This window comes from Harpia harpyja, chromosome 22 (genome assembly GCF_026419915.1).
Source record: "Harpia harpyja isolate bHarHar1 chromosome 22, bHarHar1 primary haplotype, whole genome shotgun sequence".
Classification (NCBI taxonomy): domain Eukaryota; kingdom Metazoa; phylum Chordata; class Aves; order Accipitriformes; family Accipitridae; genus Harpia; species Harpia harpyja.
In genome coordinates this window covers 20,999,301-21,018,991 of record NC_068961.1, presented here as the reverse complement: position 1 = coordinate 21,018,991, position 19,691 = coordinate 20,999,301, and the positions used below count along the sequence as shown (strand labels likewise).

Genomic DNA, 19,691 nt, shown 5'->3' with positions numbered 1-19,691 from the left:
CTAAGGTGATGTCTTTGGAGTATGGCGTGTATCAAACCGGTTATGCAGTAACCTTAGAAATAGGTGTGTTGGCTGTCTCAAGCCCAGAAGCCTGTGCACAGCTCTTGTTTCAGAGCAGTATTTGGGCATCCAGGATGGACTCTCAAGGTGGCTTAAATAGTCACTCCTGCACCTTGATGAGTGTATGAAGTTGCTGTTTTCAAGGAGAAGGTACTCAAAGTTGCCCTGGCAACACCCAGTTGTAAACTCACGTTCTGCTTTGCCTGTGTTTTGTATCGTGATCCTTCACAAAACCCTTGCTTGGCACAGGAGTCGGTCGGTCCTTAGTGACTTCCAGGCAGCTACATCCCAGCCGTGGCTGAGCTTTGTGAGGTTTTTAACCAGCCAGCAACTGGAGCCCAGCGCTGGCCGCTGAATTACTCTGCAGCTGTTTTTCCTCTGCTCTGGGGCTGTAAGGCAGTGGAAGCGGCTCCCGTGGCCCAGCCTGCGAGGAGGCGGCAGGGCTGTGCTGCCGTCTCCCAGGGGCGTTCAGGACTGGGGCTGGGCGCGCTCTCGGAGGCAGTTCACAAGCGTGTAGGAGGCATTAAGAGAGCGTGCCTTAATTTCTGTTGAGGTCTGCAGTTGTCACTGCGCTCCTTTTAAGCTGATCTAACGAAGGCCCCAGAGCAGTGACTACGGCCCTGTTAAAAATCATCTCTTGTCCGCATCCCCGCGTCCTTCCCCCACCCCCTGCAATACAAAACTAAACAGTTGCCCAGCGAGTGGGGAGGAAAGGGAGTTAAAAGCCTGCCAGGTGAGACTTCAGTCTTCCTCTGAAGGAAAGGATGAAGTTTCACATTGTTACAACTAGATGCAGAACACCTTCTTACCCACTTTTCAAGCATGTTTTCCTTTTGCATCCTTTGGCCCTGGTGGTGTTTCTCGCTCCATCACATGCTGTGCCATGGGAAGGGAAGTATTTGTTAAAAATACTCAGCCAAAGGTGCTCTGCAATGCAAGAGTCTGAGAAACACAGGTGTTTGCTTAAGAGGCCTTCCCAACAATGCTGACAAACATCTATGGGTACAAAGATTATGTGCACCACCTTATGAATTACAGAAGAGTGCTCAGATTTTGTTTATAACGTTGTTTTTTTTTTTTTTCTGTTTAGTCAAAATCCCTTTCTAGTGGCTGCATTTGGAGCTTGCTCTCTTACGCGGCAGTCTAACCACCAAGCCTTTCAAAAATTCGGACGTTCAATGACTGCCTCTGACATGGTTTCAGAAGTTGGAACAGCTTTTAACAAACTTTTTGAAACCTGAAGCCAAAGCAGCAGAGAAGAAGAAAAGGAAGAACACTGACTGCAAGAGTAATTACATTTACCGTAGAATTTACATAAGTAATGCACCCTTTCAAGTGCTGTAGCAGCATTGGTATGCTAGGTAGACTTTTTTTATTTTTAAGAATAGAAAAATATGATTAATGTAGATATTTTTTAAGAGTTTGGAATACAAAAATGTTTTGGCTGAAATAAGCTGTAGTTGCAGATCTGTTATAATATAATAAAACTAAACTGAAAGTATTCCTCTGTTCTTTTTGATAGTTATTGAGCAATAACTAAAGTGTGAAGAGCAAAAAAAAAAAAAATGCACTTGATACTTAGATAAAATTCTTCCACCAGCTCAACTGAATTTCTTGGATTGCACCAAGGTTGTCATGTTTTCATTCTTAGACCCTCTGTCTAGAATTAGCTATTGCACTTCATTTTTTGCCATGCTAGTATATTAAGAAGCAAAAAGTAAGCCTCTTTGGAAAGGGAATGCATGAGAGTTGCTGTAGATTTTGAATGTAATTAGTTGCCTTTTCCCATTCCTGGTCCCAGAGGCAGCGTTCATGTCGACAAGAGACCCCTTCCTGCAGCGTCTTGGTTTTTTTTAAAAGGTTCCCCCATCGGAGGATAAGGATATACTGTAGGTATCTATCTTAGCATTAAACAGTAATTATGCTTACCTGAAAAAAAATTCTTTTCTATTCCTTTAGCTGGCCTTGACTCATCGAGAACTTGGTATGATGAACTCTGTGAAATTACCATTTGGAGAGGTACTAGGCAGGGTAAGAAACTTAGCGATACTGAACTGAGCTGGTCAAACTCTCAGTGATCATGGAAGTGTGAAGTGCTTTTAAAACTCAGATTGCCTGCTGAGTTAGAGCTTGAGAAGCTCAGCGTACAGATGCATAGGTGGGTAGCTATTAACCAGCAGGGACAGGAATCAAAGGCACAAGAGGCAGCCAGCAGCACGTACCTGTACCCTCTTCGTGCTGCGCGGGCCGCCAGCCGTACGCTGCAAGTCAGAGGCAGGAACAGAAGAAGGGTGGCCGGTGTTGGAGCGTGGCACCTGGCTTTAGGGGCTTTTTGCTCGATCCTTAGCAAGATAGACGGGACTTGTGCTGCTGGGGCCATACCGATCTGGCTCGCTGGCAGGGCAGATGAGTGTTGGGTACAAAGGGGAAGTTGCGTGGCGTTTTGCATAGCATCATTTCTTAAATTTTTGGAAATTCAGTCAAAGCTTGTAGGGCTTGAATCAAGATGGAGAGAGGGGCAAGTTCATGCAAAGTACGCTTAAGTGGGTACTGCCCTTAAACCTACAATCTAGCTCCAAGTGTATATAGTCAGGAAAGCGCAGGAACAAGCATATAAGGTGTCTAGTTATTGCAGATGTTCTGTGTTCATTGCAGCCACTCTTCTCCAGTGATCCAGCTCTAGATTGGAATATGGTGTCATGCATACTAGTCCGACTGCCTTCTCGTACCTTGCGATAGCTGCCCACAGAAAGCACCTGGAATCAGAAAGGCTGCTCCAAGAATTTCCCTTCAGCCCTTATAGTTGAGATTTCTGGATGCACTGTGACTACTACCTCACCCCAATGCTTTTTTTTTTTTTTTTCTCCCCCCCCCCCTCCCCTAAACCAGTTACCTATTTTTAAAATAGGTTTTTAAATGTTTGCTCATTTTGGTCTATGAGGGTTCACAGACTTTTTAGATTAGAGCAATGTCTACTCATAAGAGATGGGGTTTTGGTGTTTAATTTAAGCAGTTTTGTAAACTGTCTACATCTTTGGGGAAACTAAGCTACTATTGTTTTTCCCCCTAAAACTAGTTGAGAAGCCTGACTGCTTTTAAATAAAATCAGAAAGTTAAAACTGATTTTAAAACAGCTACTCAATTTCCTTTAAAATAAGCAATTTTTTTTTGTATTTAGAACATCAGTGGTATAATTAATGGCATTTGTAGGCGAAGTCAATCAATTAACAGAGCTCAGTACAGATTTCAACCTGCCATGTTGGTTTTAAATCTACACCGAAGAAGTTGTAACTAACTCTGTTATTCACTAATGTATACAAATTGTTACAATTTTTAAACATTCTGGAAATGTAGCAGTTTCTTTTGGTAGGAAATAAAAATAATAGAAAATTACTTGTGTGTACTTTGTTTGGTGTGTTCAGATCACATTTCCCTCAGAAGCTGAGCTGACTGTTCCCATTTGTTCTAGTTTACTAGAGCCATACAGCAAATTTTAAATACCAACAGTGTCAAATAAGCATCTGCCCAAGTGCTAATGAAGACACCCCCCCCATCTTCTCTAGGGGTGCTGATAACCAGAAATGGAGCAGAAAAACAGCTACACTATGAAGGCAAGTATTTCAAATTAAATTGCTTGTAAGATGAACCCATGTTCTTATTTCTAGCTTTAAATAAAAATTTATGAAAAGAATGGGCAGCAGCAGGTAAGTACAAGCCCCATGTAACCTCAGCCACTAGAGCACAGGTCCCTGCACATGTACAGCAGGCCACTGCATCTGCTGCAGCCACGCCATCCAGGGGATTTTTTTTTTAACGCAAACATAGCGAAAGAGAAGAGGTAATAGAACAGGTAATAACCAAGTATCTTATTTTCTCTTCCCAATTCTGTTGGAGAGATCCCGAGCACATTGCAGTCCCAGTGCCAGGGAAATCTCAGTGTATTCTGTGCAAAAGCAAACTGTAAAGGTGCCGAGCCTTACAGATAACTGGATACCATCATATTACCATTAAAGATTTCACAGGACCAAACCAGGAACACTGCCATGAGGAAATACTCCAAGGCTACAAGTGTCACCTCTTCCCGTGTCCAAGAGGAACACAACTGTTCAAACCAGTGGTCATAAAACTAAGTGTTTTCACCCTCAAAGACAGGCCTAAGTTCTTGCCTCAGTCTTCACTGCATTTTAATTCTCAGTGCCCGCTCAGCAAAACAGGGCACCAGCACAGATCACATAGCAGCTGGGGCATTTCCTGCGTTAGACTATACCAAGGCTGCTTCTGCCCTGCCGTCGTGTACTTCGGATGCTCCTATGTTTATTTACCTAGTAGTAGTGCCAACAGTTTTGCTCAGATCATATCTTTGCTAGCCCTTCTGTTCCAAAGATTTTATTTGGAAAGCGTTAGTATTTACAACTGTTGCCAAAGCAGCCAAAATAAAAAAGTCCAGGGATGAAGTTTCAGCTTTTTTTCTTGGTCTGCTGCCCCACTTGCCCTCCTTCCTCGATTTCCCAGGTTGAAACAGCAGCTCTGTCCTGTAAGAAGAAGGAAGTGGGTCAGCCCCAGCAGTCTGGATCATACAGGTATTGTACAACACGTACGTATCTGGAGGTTTTTAACCAATCCTCATCCAGCAAAGCTCTTAATCCAGTTAGGTAAAAGAGGTGGCAGTACCACCTCACAGGAGTCCCATTGTTACTAATAATGCTGAAAGAAGTCATAAAACAAACCCAGACAATTCTTCCCAGTTGAGAAGGGAAAAAACCCACAATACAAATGTCACCTTTTCAATGTGCGATGCTGCAGCAGTGTGTCATCTCTCATACAAGTAACTTACATTAAATTCAGGCAATCACATTATCATGTTTAAATGGCTTGTGTACAGAAAACAGCCCTTCTTATGGCCAGTGCACGAGAATGTATTGCCTAACATGGTTGATCTCCTCAATTTTAGGATAGCAGCCTGTTGCTGTAAATATCTGTAATGCAATACTGTCATATTTTTGGAAGAATATTACAGTCTAACCAAGCATTTCTGACTGTCAAGATGTAGCTGTTGGACTGCAATTGTTGAAAATAAAAGTTAATCTGGACATTGAAACATGATGATGTTCGATGAGCTCTGACTCATGAGAGAAGCTGGAATACAATGCAGAATTTTCTTTACATTAAAATGAAAACTGGTTTTGATGCATAAATACCTAATTACTACATTTCACTTAGCAGCACAGATCAGCTTGCCTTTGGAGCACACTATAGCAACGTGAAAAGACTGGTGGATATTGTAATCTGTTTGTTGCAAGTTCTGTAACTTCAGACAAACAGAACATTGTCTGCATTGAACAGTATCAGAGAAGAAACCAGTGCACAGAAATCACAAAACTTCACAACCTAAAGGAGATATTACCCTTTCTACAAAACTGATTTTTAAGGGAATTAAGTTACTAGAATTCTCTAAGTTGCTGCTCGCACCCTACAGCAGCCAACCCCTCCCTGCCGGCCCCAGACCAGGGGTTCCTAGTCTGCACTGGGTGAAGATGACGCTGGTCTGCTTCCTCTGTTCCGCCGCTTTTCCTCCTGCCCACGGACTCGAGAAGTTGCTGCTGACTTCAGCCGCAGGCGACGGAGGGCATGCACGTTAACGGACACATTACTGCCTGCATACCGTGGGGCTCATAAAAGTTTCACGGAAATCAGAGGCTGGGTGGAAAAGAAATTCAAATGAATTCTGCAAGCATTTCCTAGGCAAGCAGGACCCAGCTGCTAGGTGCCATGTTACCATGGCATTTTTGGCAAGAGCCAGCCCAGGGCAGCCAACCGACCCAGCCGAGCAGCCTCATGCTGGGCACGAGGGTGGCGAGAGCCCTGCTCTGGGTAGAGCCACGTCCTGCCGCACGTGTGCTCCGGTGAGCCTGCGTGAGGAACTGCTGAGCTGCATCGATCTGTTCGCAGGACTTCTGGGATTTGCAAAGGCGAGATCTGGGCAACCGTCACAGCACATCTTCGGATACTTCTGCAGTATCAGCAAAAAAAGCAGGAGTTCAGCTTTGGACGCGTGCTGTGTGTGCTCATACGTGCACATATGCTTCGTCTTCAGGAGCAAACTATTCTGGGACAAGCAGGAGACAGATTATGACGAACTTTAGATTATTAAAAAAAAAATTGAAATAAATGGAATGGGCTGAGTCCCAGCTAAGGCCAATTTCTAGGAGGTTATTAAATGTCCATAAATCCCTTTAAAGACAAAGCAAAACAAATCTTCAGAAGGGTGGAGGTGGGGCTACAGCCATTTTGCCAAATAGATCAAAAGGGAGTTTTCTTCTCCAAGACTTCGTCTCAGTGCAGTTGTTTGGATTTGCAAACTGTCTTGACAGTAAGTGCAGCAAGGATTTAGCTATGTACAAACAAGTTAAGGAAGCAGATGTTCCAACTTCCCACAGTCTTCCTTTGCTTTCACAGCTGTAGCTCGCCACCACTGCGCTTTGGCCCTCACCCCCGTTTGTATCATCAGCACACTTGCTTTCATCCGAGATCGTGAGACAGCTGACCACAGTTCATATTTGCTTTTAACACGTGTGTTGACAAATGACAACTCTCACATTCAGCAATTAAAGAGGATGTATGCTGTCACTCCCCAATGTCATTGTACTTTACATCCTCCCATTGGTAAAACAATGCAAGGAGACTATGCAGGACTCAGTTCCCAAGTGAGGGAAAAATGAGCAGCATGAACTGGAGGGAGAGAGAAAGACTCTGGAGAGAAAGTGGAGGATTATTCTGCATGTAAGAAGCAACACTGACCCAACAAGGGCTGGAGCAGAGGTGAGAAGGGCAGTGAAGCAAGAGGAACTGGAAGAAGCAGCACCCGTTAAAGCACCTTGAAAGCAGGAGGAGACAAGTAAGCTAGTGAAGGGATTTCTCTCTTGAGCAAGAGAGACCACTGGGGTAATGGAAAAGGAAGAGAACAGCAGCATTAGATATAGGCTAAAAGTAGAAAGCAGGGTGGAGAGAGGAGTGGTACAGGAATTGGGCAAAGTACTTACAGCTCAGGAACAGTTGGGAATGGAGCTGCTGAAAACAGAAGAGGCTTTCTCGTGAGGACTTACCATTTTTGGTGGGGGATCGTGGGGAGGGTAGAGGGAAGGCATTACTTTCAGAAGTCATCTCGGTTTACTTTCCAGTTTCTCTGCAATCTTTTTAAAGATTGCACACATTACTCATACCTTTCCTTTTGGATTGAACTTGGGCAACTTAAGGATTTCTGAATATTGCACGATTTTCAGCGGCTAAATAACACACCCTTAGTAACTGCAGAAGTAGCTACCGCTTGCATGGAGACACAAGGCTGAGGGGGAGCAGAAGAGAAGGTTAGCAGTACAACCAGGCAAAGGCTCAACATCAACCTCCTGCTATTGCAGTTGTACAGGGAGCAGGGCACAACACCAACAGCTGCTGAAGGGGCACAACAGGCAAAAATAAACGCTATCTTAAAAAATTACTAACGATCTCACAAAGGGGGTCACTGTCTTCTACCTTTATGTGGATTCCGAAGGCAGCAAGGTCTCCACGCAGACTGTCACAAGCCTCCAGGAGGGGTTTTCTCTCCTGTATTAACTGCTGCCTCTTTTCCTTCTGTTCCTGTTTCGCTCCTTCGGCTGCCGCGACACCCTCCATTGGCACTGCGTCTGCTTCTTCCGGCAGAGCAAGCGCGTAATGACGGACCTTCGCGCGGAACCTTACAAGCTCGTCAATGACGTTAGAGAGCACAGCAGAGTTGTCTCCTCCCAGAGCCACCTAGAAATCAAACAGGTTGCTTTACAAACATCTGAGGATGATTTAAAAATCAGCCCTGACTCAGTAGCATACACTGAGCCCTCGGCACTTCTCTTGGTTGTGCATCTTCCATATATTGGTATGATTAAAATGTCACAAATCGCACTAACGCTGGACAAAAAGTTACAGTGTCATCATACTTGGAAGTAGTTCAGCGTATTCCTACACAGGAAAGCATCTATCTTGGAGCAGAGGGCTCTCGCATGAACATAACATGCTGCATAACCCAACTGTGGAACTCATTGCCACAGGAAACCTCCAAGATGCCAGAAGAGTGCATAAATCAAAAAGGGATTAGACAAATTAATGGAAGAAAGGCCTGGAAACAGCCATCCAACACAGCAAGGGAAGCCCAGCCGCCAGCTCTGACAGCCCCTCAGCTGTAAACGTCTGCAGACCTAGAAAGTGCATCAGCCCCTTACTCTGCCTTTGAGCTCCAGACCTTCCTCAGGAAATACAAACCAGGAGAATTAAGTAATTTTGACTTTAAGTGTCTAGACTACCCTTTACTCCTTGCATCTACAGAAAACCTCCCCAAATCCACAGAACTTTTATCTGATCCACCTTATCCAAAGTTTCAGCCACCCAAAAAGACCTGACCGAGCAGCAGCCATGGCAGGCAGTGGGTGTTTTCTGGCTGCTGCCTGGCCCCCCTCTTCCCTCAGACGGCTCCGAGCTTCCTCGGCCTGCTCCGGCTTGGCAGAAGTCTTGCTGGTCAACGCCACGGGAAGGGAATGGCCTTGCTCTGCCTAGAGGGTCCCGCTCCGACGGCTGCTGGGACGGGAGCTCAGCTGCTAGCAGAAGAGGAAGGCCGCTCCTCGGCGCTGGCACAGCCAGGCTCCCGGTCTCGCTCTCGGCAGAGAAACCATCCCTGTTTCTCATTAGAGGCAAACTCCAAAGGGGGAGGAATAGGACAAACCTCCAACGAAAAAGAAAAGGCCTTTGCGGTATTTTATCACTAAGACGGAAGGGAGGGAGCAGACAACGGAGCAGTGAAATGTAAAGCACACGAAGGCCGGGGGGTGAAGTTGCTGGCAGCGACACTCGACTGGGAGCAGAAGAGCAGCTGAGTAATTAAAGCCAGAGGGGGCTGTATTTAAACACCGAACAGCAGGATGGAAATGAAAGGGAGTAGTTTCAGAGGTCACTGGCTGAAGCAAACAAACAAAGAGGAGGAGAAGGAGGCAACAGGGAAGCTATCGAACATAAGAGTGTGAGATGCTCAATGCTCTCCACAATCACAGAAAGCAGCAAATTCCCCAAACTTTCAAAATATGTAAACTTACTAAGGAAGAAGTTTATGAGATTGAAGAAGATAATAAATCTAAGTGCCAGAAGTGCTCCATCATAACCTGGGGCAGGTAGAAGAGCAGGATAAATGCTTAAATACAGAAGGGAGAGGAAAGAGAAATGGTGAGGGGAGCAAGAAACATGCCTCTACAAACACCACTGCCAAAGTTCAAACCAGGCACCTGACACAAGGCAAGATCCTCCAAGAGGGGCAGCTTTAGGAGATAAACTGACCCGATTTCCACGTAGAACACTGTGTAGCTGCTCAGGGCTGACGTCCAATTTCTCTTCCTGCAGTACTAACCAATCCAAAGAGCTCATAAGAAGTTTTATATAGAAATTTGGCCCTTGCGTACCCTAGAGATGATCACCTGTTTGGCCCTGGCTGCACCCGTAATACAGCACTCCTCAGCAGAGCAGAAGCCCTCACCTTTGCTCCCCAGCTCTAGAACAGGCACAAGGGTTTCCACCCATTGTTTTTTCAGACATATTCACCTTACCTGCCTGTGGCTGTGCAGGCTCCTTCTCTTGCCAATGCAGAGAGAGAGGCAGTCTTAGTCTGTACAACCACCAGACTAAGATGAACCGTCCCTTAGCGGTGCCTCTCTCTCCACCCACTACTGCAGAAGTACAGGCAGCTACATTAGACTGTCAGGCTCATTAGCTGAGATGAATCCCACCCTAAGAGCAAGACAGACCCGCAGGCTATATGCAAACATACAAATGAAGAGGGCTCAGACACCGCTCCCCATAGCCTCTAGGTTGAATTGTTAGCACAGCAGCAGCCAGGCCAGCTAGCCCTCTCCCAGTCAGCCCACATGCTGGGACCCGCGGTGGTCGGGGACTGCTCCCGGCAAGCGGCACGCCGAGGACCACCTGGCTAAGGGGCAAGAAAGGTTGGACGCTGAGCTGTTGTGGCTGGTCTCAAGGTCTGAGAACAATCCCTGCACCATTTTATCTACTAGCTTGCAGCAGCCCACGGACCTTTCTGATGAAGATTTTGATTGATTCATTTAGTGGAAGCTGAAAGAGCAGAGGGACAGAGAAGAGTCTGACATACCGCTCCTTCCTTCCTGCCTACCTCACACCGATGTCTTCTGCTGACCCAGCTGCCCTAGAGAAACTAGCACAGCATAGGGGGGGGAAAAAAAAAAAAAAGAAGAAAGAAAAAAAGCATTCAGACACTTGTGTCAGCAAAAACATAGGTGCAGCAGGCACCTGCATACAGACAGCCCAGAATCTGGAGGAATGCCTTTGCCATCCAACTTAGACAAATAGTTTTTAGTGGCATGCTAAACACATAACACAACAAAACACAGGTTATGAGGAGTTAACACACAGCCAAATCACATCCAACTGCTGTTTTGAAAGAAATTTTGTGGAAAAATCCACAAAGAGGCAAAGTAAATAAATGCATTTATCACTATACTGCCTGACTTCCAAAGGATGAATAACGTTATTTACATTTTCTCATCCTCTTCTCCTTCTCCCCAAAAGAAATTTTTGCAGAACAGTTTCTGTGAAGAAAGTTTTCAACTTCTTGGTATTCAGCTCCAGATTCCACCAGGAGAGGAGCACAGAACAGCCTGCTAGTCTCCAACACCTTGCGTCATTTTAAACGCTCCCCTTCTGTACATCAGGATATCACCTCCATATTTATGACTCTCTTCCCTGTGCAGTACTTTGCTTTGAGCTTCTGCTTTTTTTCCCCCTCCCCGTTCCTACCTTTCAAAGCACTAAAGGATACGTAAGGTACTTCCAGTGATGGCCCCCCCCGCACCCTAGCACAGCTCAAGGCAGAGCAGCCCCTTTCCCCGCAGCCTGGCTTTCTGCAGAGGAGCTGGACCCCAGCTCCTGCTGTGCGGGAGGTCACAACCGTAAATATTCACATGGCTATCAAAGCCAGCCTGGGTGCAACCATCTGAAAGAAGAGGAAGAGCTGGGGAAAAGCCAGACATGTAACAGGACCAACTTAAAGGCCTCCAATGCTAACGACTTCTTGTCTCATTCCCACAGCACAATTGCTGCAGAAGTCACACGGGAGTACCTCTGAGAAGAAAAAAGCCCACACTTTGTTCCACCTGCTCACATGCTCTCCTAAGACATCACGGCAGAAATTGCAAGCGGTGCAGAAAGGTTTACTAAAACCATAAATAACTTTGTTAAATCTGACGCTTTTGGAAAGCATTCTATAAAACATAATGCTGGCGCTGCTACCATATACTAGTACACATAGAAGAGATGTTTCGTACCTGTCTTTCTCCAAAGGACATCCCAAGGGCATTAAAAAAGCCTTCTATATAGGAAATAATGCTTCCATACACAACAGAGCTTCTAGGAGATCCAGCATCCTGTTTAAAAAACACTCAAAAGAGATTGTTGAGTCAATACATATTACAGAACTCAGCATCTCTCTGTAGCCCCATCCACAAGGGAAAACTATTACTAATTATATAGATCTATCTCCACCAGTAACATGTGCACAGACGGGAACTTTTACAGAGATATAAAAGCACCTCACAACACAAAGGGAAAAGATTTAAGTAAACAGGGGAGGGGAAGAGCTTATTACCAAGCGAGGAGAAAAGATGCGTGAAGCTGCCATGCATTACATGTGTGCAGTAAATTAGACCTAAAAATAGCACTTCTGGGCATGAAAGGGCTGCGTATGAAAAGAAAATAGAAGAACAAAATCCCAGCTTCAAGGGCACCTATAAAATAAATGATTAAAAATAAACCTGAATCCTTTTCTGAGTGTTATATTGATTTAAACAACGTGAAGACTGCTTTGAGACAGCTTATGGCATTTTGTCATGCCCCGGTAGCACCAGCAACCACCAGCAGCAGCGATAGAACAGCATTTTTAAGAACACATGTATTTCTTTCTTTCCTCCATATTTATTTCACAATAAAAAAATTAAAATCAAGGTTAAATGATAGACTGAGAAGCAATTTAAGGGACTAACCCTTGCCTAAAAAAAGAGTGATGACATACACAGCCAAATTAGCAGCTGGTACTGGATTTTATCTGACATCTCCATTAGGGCCTAAGATAAGATGTAACCTAAAATTTGCAAAAGATCTGAACTGGAAGGACCTGAAGCAGACCGCTGAGGGAAAGAAACAGGAATGTGCCAACTAAGGTAAGAATGGTGAGAAGGTTAAGAGAGGAATGAGTAGTTATGTTTATGTGAATTTACTCTCAGTTCTTAAGGAGAAAAACTATGCACACAGTCAGTAAAAGGTAACGCTCAGACAGCTGGGCTACACCCAGAAAAACTCCACCACCACAACCAGAAATCTGAGCCAGCTGCCCCATAAATACCCCACCCAATTCTCAACAAAATGACTGACAGAAGGAATTCAGGGGAAACAAGCAATGACTGGCAAAACAAGGCTACTTGCATTTAGGAGTGGTAATGCTGCTACAGATCCCCGCTGCAAACTGGTTTGGGTCAGGGATTCACTCAGAGTCATTTTGTAAAGATAAGGCTAAGGACAGAATTTAAAGCCAGCACCAGAACAGGACCAGGAGGAGGCAGGATTTCTAAACCAACAGTCTAATTCTCTCTTAAAATCAGTTATTACTATGTACTCAACATTTCTTTTACAGCACAAACATGGTCGACACGATGACATCAGCAACCAAGGAGCACAGCAACAAGGCTGAGCTGCTCGCCTTGAGTGAGAAAGGGAGCTGTTGGTAAAAGGAGACCCAGAACTGCTTCAGACTCTGTTTACTGCGCAGGTCTTGTCCTTACCAGACGCCTCCTTTGGGTCAGCATCAAGAAATCTTAACAGGGTCTCTAGTTTGCCAAAAGCCATCTGAAGACAGACTCATGTAGGCATGCTGTCAGGCCATAATTACAATTTGCTGATAGCAGAAGCCACTTGGTCCCCAAAGCTGAACTCACCACCATGACTGCCCCGTGCACCTGGGACTGCCTGCCAAGCCCCCCCAGCCATCACCACCCCCTATTTCCCAATTTAGGTTGATTTCTGTGCATGGACATTAAGCAAAGCAGCACGGTAAGGATATAAAACCAGCACTAAAATTAGCAGCATGCCACAATGGCTTCAGGCCTTTCAAAAAACCTTAGGTATAAATAATACAGGGCAGCAGGAAAGAAGCATCCTTTGGACACAACAAAGCACAAAACAATAGCTGTACACAATTCCTGCAATACAGTCAGGACAAATGGGCACCATTAAGGTCAACAATTTATGGAGCTTTGTTTCTGCTCGTTTCTTATGTGAACAATAAACTAATCTGTCTGCATTAAACAGTAGGACAGTGGACAGCTGTCATTTTCTGATCTCTGTATCCTAATGGGTTACCTTAGTAACAGCCTTAAGCTGTCTGTTGCCATGGTGAATGAGGTCCATAATTGCTGCAACAGCCCTGGAGGTGTCAAAGTCATCTGCAAACGCAGCCTTCACGGTTACTTTTGTGTTGGCTAGCCTTCAAGAAGAAAAGGTAACGTTTAAGATAAGACAAACAAGATGCCAGCAGTACAGTGAATTCATCAGCTATTCAGCCAGAAGGAGTCACCGAAAGGACACTGTCATTTCCTTCTGAGCTGTCCTATGATGGGCGATGCTACGCTGATCAGGGAGAATACATCTTTCAGCTGCGAAGGGAAAAACTTGACGCATGTCAAAATCCAGAGTGCTACATCCGTTCAATAAATACACAGTTAATCACAGGAGCCAACAACAGCAGAGCAAGGCTTGCCTTAATCATTTAAAAGCAGATGGAAAATGAGGTTGGTATTAAGCACGTTAAAGATTTTGCTAAGTTCTTTTTTTTTTTCCAGCAGCCCGTTTTTCATGCTAACAGCGTGCCTCTCTTCCAAAGCCACATCACGCGCATCACTCCAGTGCCTGGCAAGAGAGCTGACGGGGGTCGGCCAGGAGTCCTGTTGGCAGGATCCGGCTCGGAAGCGGGCGCCGCTTCCTCATTTCCCCGGCGAGCCCAATCCCAGCCCCGGGACTCCACTCGGCTTGGCCCAGATGGAAAGGTCTGGTGGGACCATTCGTGTAGCAGCACCAAAAGCCAGCGGGCAACCAGTGCTCGCTGCTGCAGAACCAGTGCCACCCGCTGCAGCCGCTTTGAGAGGGAGGACGAGGACAGCAGCAGGAATAAACGGCAAGCTGCGAACAGCTGCTGGCAGCGCGCTCTTGTGCCCTCGACAGCACTGACCCAAGGGTGCCGTTTCACGATAAAGCTCAGGGAGCAGGGTTATCTGGGGAACCTCAAGCTATCCTAGCACCTCTGGGGGTCTCCTGAACCCTGTTTTGCCTGGAATGCCTGCCTCCCCTCAGGTATCACACGGCTGCTACCCTAACTCACTCCTCCCAACACTCTTCCCTGTAAGCTTCCCCCTCTCCACTGAGTATCGACCACTTTCCTAATTAAGAGCTCTGTTTCATTTTGGTTGTTTTTACATCTACTGATACACAAGTCGTGCTCTCCCACTGACAATCCATTTCAACTTCCCCACGTGCCTCACGGGTTTCAGCCTTATCTCTCACCAACAGGTCTCCTGCAGCCTCCTGCTGAAGGACTTGCTTTTGCTGAATACCACAACTAGTGAATTCATCTCCACTTCCCTGTAACACGTTCCAGTGCCCCTTGCAAGCCTTAGTCGGTGCAGCCGCAAGCTCTCCGGCAGCGAAGTGCCCGCACCACAAGGAAGCCAGCCGCCTCTCGCTTCTACAGCGCAGGGCATTTCGCCCCTGATCCTACGTCCCAGAACTGCACACACTTCGCTGCGGGGTGCTCGACACCCCTCCTACCCCGACTCCAGAGCACCGCGCTCGTCTTCTCAGCTCTGCACTCAACACACAGCACGTCTCTCTCCTGGAAGATGATCCGGTTTTCCTAAGGGACTCCAAAGAAGATTCTCCTCATCACTGTCAGGGCCACAACAACCATAATTTATTCTTTCCCTGTGACATCTCTGCCCCTGGCCAGTTTCTCAGTAACCCCTTCTCTCCTCTGCTGCACGCCACAGTGACAGCCAGCTTGATTACAAGCTCACATGCCCAAGGCGTATTACTGTCCAGTTGTCCTCTTTCTTCTTCAGCCACTAATGCACAGTTCTACTTGCAAACTGGGTAGTCTCACAACTTCAGTCACAGCTTTGCCTTCTACATCACTCAAGAGGGGCAAAGATGCCTGTGTTAGGACAGGCACACTAGGTAAATAACACAGATTTTAAAAATACAGTGAACTAAGTGTGGCAGACTACGAGGAAAAACAGCTGGCTAGAAAAAGGAAAAAAAAAAGCTGCCCCCTTGGTGAGGGCTGGCAGGGAAGATTGCTTCTCAGTCCTTCTTGTCCTGCTTCTTAAACAGAACTCAGAACACTACACTGTTCAGCCCCCTGAGCCTGTCAGCAAACTATTGCTCGCATAATCACAACCTTCAAGATACAGGAGGTGCGCTTACCTTTCCCACAGTATGTCTTCTCTAACGGGGTCACATACCAGCTGTCCTTTAATATAAGCATTTGCATCTCTGATAAATGAGGAGATTGCCTGAAGAAGGTGCTTTGCATCATCCATGGTGTCGTCACTAAATTCTACTGCTAAGAAAAAAAAAATTAATCGGGTGTTATGATACAGAGAATGTTGTCTGTCATACATAGAAGCAATATTCTGAGGTTAAGTCATTCCAGGAAAAGTTTGTTATTTGCCACAGCAAACTTTTCTTACAATTAATTGCATGTTTAATTAAAAACTCTGTTCTTCATGCGCACTAGGTGAATTAAATCAATACAAAAGACAATCGTTACATATGACAAAGTATAACCTACTGGAAAGGTATCAGACTGATTCAAAAAGTGTCTGGAAGCTGACTGAAGCAATAGCTACTTGACTTTAAATTTTTTTTTTTTTTCATTATTGAATCTCTCTGTAAAGTTATTACTCAAAAGCATTTGGACTGGACATATTTCTAAGTGTCCCCCCAGATTTAAGCTGGCAAGACATACCTTTCATCTCACTCATAATTTTGTTCCTATTCTAATTTAGGTAGACATGATCTGTATTTGGAGACCTCCAAAGAGACCTAACCCTCACCACCGACTCTGGGAGGAATATAGGCACTTACAGGTAAAGGGCTGCTTCACCAGCATCTAAAAATCTAGAAGGACCTAAAATTTTGCAGTCCAGATTCTCCACTAGATATACCATTCCCTCACAGTATCAAAGCTAAACTGATGATACCAATTTTCAAAGGCGACTATTAGAGAAAATACAAATTGCTTAAACTCATAAGGGCATGTCTGGGATGGGAATCATCACTCCCAACTTGCACACTTAGATCTAAGCCTCTTACAGTCACTGGAAAGAAAGATAAAACCTTAAGGTAAATGATTCATTGCGCCCTAAGCAGAGGTCCGCTTTACGATGAGATCTGCTATACCCTAACCCCAGGGTGCTTCTCTTCCACCAACTGGAAGGCCAACATTAGCCCCCCCACTGCCACAGCATCCATGCACACGGACACCCTCACTGTACTCAGCGGGACTCTAGCTTCAGCAGGCAATTGCGCTTGGGGAACTATCGGCGTCCACTTCTGCTGGCTTCGGGTTAAGCAGGCTCCACTCGCCTTCCCTAAGCCCTCGGAAGCGCAGATGCTGGACCGGCCCCCTGGCACTTTCACTGCGAGCTGCCATCAGCAAGAGGCAATTTTTTTTATTTGCACAGCAACGCGCAATTTTCTGTTGAAGAGCACTCGGACCTCACACAAGACAGCTCACCCGACTTTGGTGGAAGTTGTGTCCGCCAAGGACAGGCCTAGGTTTAAATGCATTCCTTCCCCCAGTATCGCACCAGAGCCGATTACTTGAATCAAAGCGCCATTCGTAGCCAATGCAGTATCGATTCACCATTTTACACCTGACCTCTGCACTAAGGTACATCCAAACTACAGCTTGCAGCGCATTCCTAATCTCATCAGCACTGAGCATCACGTGTAGTTTTCACAGCAATCTTGCCTCCAGTTCTGCACGTTGCAGCCGACTGCTTTGTGCAATTACCCAACGCTGCCCAGACACAGCCTCTTTAGAGCAGACTGAGCAAGGAGACAGATCTAAGAGGGCAGAAGCAGCCAGATGCGAGATCTGATCTTGGTTCCACTAGCCTAAATCCCAAAGAAGCCTAACTGTTTGTTTAAACAGACTTTCCATAGGATTTACTCCAGTATAACTAAGGCATAAGTCTGGACCTGTATTTGTCAGATTTTCCACTTGTAATTAAAAATCTGCATTAGTGCCTCATTAACACTGGTCTTAAGAATTAAGCTTTACTCAGCTTTTAAAAAGACCGAGGTACACTTTTAGAAAACAGTGAGATATTGAAAGAGATCATTTATATCCACTAAGATTACTCAACTGATTACCCTGGTTACAGGAACTCCACAAGGAATACTTGATGAAAGTTTATCCTGATGAAGCCCGCTTTGATTAAAGCCATTCTTCTTCCCCGATTCACGGCACTCTCCTAAACCACCGCCTGCAGGCACTGCAAACCCGCAGCGCAGCACAGGCAAGCCCAGCCCTATAAATCTTCACCATACTCACTACTCCTTCCCTCCTTTGCCACCAAGGGCATCATTGCTACATCATCAAGTTACAAAACGTATGTTTATTAGCACCAACAAGTAATTAAAGACCAGAGGGACCAAAACGTTACAGTTCACTCAGGTTCCCAAAATCACCGGAGCGGTTCTGGTGACCAGGAGAGCATTTTGGGGACGGAACCCCGCTGCCTGCAGCAGGCTCGCAGCCCCTCCACCTAACGGCATAAAGCAAAGCCACTGCTGATGAGATGCAAGAGGAAAAGCAGTGCCTCGCAACGGGGTCCCACAGGGCTTCGGAGACAGCACCTCTCCTTTTAAGTTGCACCCAGAAGCAGCCTGGCAGGCACGCTGGTGGTGTGGCACCATGCTGCTGCCTGTGGCACCTAGGAAAGACCTTTTCCCAATAGCCCCGGGCAGGCTGAAAGGTGGTAATTCAGGCCAAGAAGGGGACAGCCAGAGGCACCAGCCACAGCAAAAGACCTGGATCACCACCACTGCCCCCAGAGCTCAGCTTAACCCCCAGCAGCTCTGCCCCACCAGCCTGAGCAGGCAGAGAGGGCGATGGAGCAGAGGGACCCCCTGCAGAGACACGCCATGGAAGGGTGGTGAACTGCATCAAAGCCTCTTCCCTCTGACTTTTCTCCTCTTCCCCACGAGCAAGGCATCCAGCTTTATCCTCCAAGCAACAGGGACCGCCGCAGGAGGGGGCCCCCGCTCCCACAAAACACATGCACCTCCCCACATGCGGCCCTCCAGCCCTTGCCCCTCCGTGGTTGGGGCGGTTTGGAGCTGAGTTTGCCCAAACCACAAAAAAAAGACTCATTCCAAGCCCAAGATCTGCGTAAACCACAGCACCAAGCACGAGCCATTCCCAACTGCCAGGCACTGCCCTCATCTGCATGCCTACAAAGATCTTTTACAGGCTCGCTCCAACGAGCACGGTTACATCACCCAACCCCCCAAACCTGGATTTTAGCAAGTACAAAAGGCTCTCCTTCACAGGCAGGGATGGCAGGAAGCATTGCCAACGAGTTTAGGCTACAAAAACCTTCTCAGGAATAAACAGAAGGTGCTTGGGATCTCACTTCTAGTAAAAACACTTAGGAAGCAGACAGCAAGACGAGGAGTGCAGTAAACTTATCTTTAGACCAAAGTGAGTTGATAGCAGGGACACAAACTCACAAGCTGCATAGTAAATACCTGACTCAGCAGGGACTGACTCTGGCTCTTCATGGGACAGGGAATAACCGCACCCTACCTCATAAGGTGGAGGTGGCAAATGCAGCAGACCTTCAAGCAATCCTTATCTGCCGACTGGCTTATTGGCACTATACTCTGACATACCACCACCGTATCCTTTCATCAAAGCCACCTATATTTGCACAGGTAGCCCTCTGTTTTTATCACAGGAAGGTGTTTAACCTAGAAGTAAGGCAAAAAAAGGGTCACATCCTTCTTGCAGAGGTTCAAATGCAGCTACCTGACATGCAGCAGAGAAGGCGTACAGGCAGCCCTCCGCTACGGGGGTCCAGTGCCATTCCTTGCCCTGAGGCAAACTTAGAAATTGCCAGCCATTCGACTTTTGTTTATAGGACAAACATATATATGATAGTGCTGTAAGTGTTAGCCTTTTTTCCTTCTTTTATTTTAAACACACATTTGTTCCAGACTCCCAAGTGCCCCCGGGGCATCCGGGGAGACGTTCATGTGCGCACAAAGTATTTCACCTCCTGACAGAGACCCAGAGGAAACAGCCAGGTGTGCCACTGCCCTGCGGCATCACCCCAAAACAGCCGGGCATGCCGCCATCCCACCGCCTCACCCCATGCTGGCAGGGCTCCCCGCTGCCTGCCCCCTCTCCTGCTCCAAACCGGGGCTTGTTCTGCAGCAAACCTCCCACCCGGATCCGCTCCTCCCTTCCT

At 46.4% G+C, this 19,691-nt stretch overlaps 2 protein-coding genes across 14 annotated transcripts in view; one reads left to right on the top strand and one right to left on the bottom strand.

Moving 5' to 3' along the window:
* NAXD (NAD(P)HX dehydratase) overlaps window positions 1-3,453 on the top strand; it is a 51,935-nt gene extending 48,482 nt beyond the window's left edge. For 5 of the 7 annotated variants that reach the window (XM_052773733.1, XM_052773729.1, XM_052773732.1 and 2 more), the window contains one exon: window positions 1,151-3,453. In XM_052773733.1, the coding sequence (XP_052629693.1) occupies window positions 1,151-1,301 (151 nt within the window). In that variant the 3' untranslated portion in view covers window positions 1,302-3,453. The remainder of the gene's footprint in view (window positions 1-1,150) is intronic. The other 2 variants (XR_008232959.1, XM_052773731.1) reach the window with 1 other exon arrangement.
* A 977-nt stretch (window positions 3,454-4,430) lies between these two features.
* CARS2 (cysteinyl-tRNA synthetase 2, mitochondrial) overlaps window positions 4,431-19,691 on the bottom strand; it is a 38,456-nt gene continuing 23,195 nt past the window's right edge. For 5 of the 7 annotated variants that reach the window (XM_052773725.1, XM_052773721.1, XM_052773719.1 and 2 more), the window contains 5 exons: window positions 15,634-15,772; window positions 13,519-13,642; window positions 11,433-11,531; window positions 7,591-7,851; window positions 4,431-4,592 (listed from right to left, as the gene is read on the bottom strand). In XM_052773725.1, the coding sequence (XP_052629685.1) occupies window positions 4,518-4,592; window positions 7,591-7,851; window positions 11,433-11,531; window positions 13,519-13,642; window positions 15,634-15,772 (698 nt within the window). In that variant the 3' untranslated portion in view covers window positions 4,431-4,517. The remainder of the gene's footprint in view (window positions 4,593-7,590; window positions 7,852-11,432; window positions 11,532-13,518; window positions 13,643-15,633; window positions 15,773-19,691) is intronic. The other 2 variants (XM_052773720.1, XM_052773722.1) reach the window with 2 other exon arrangements.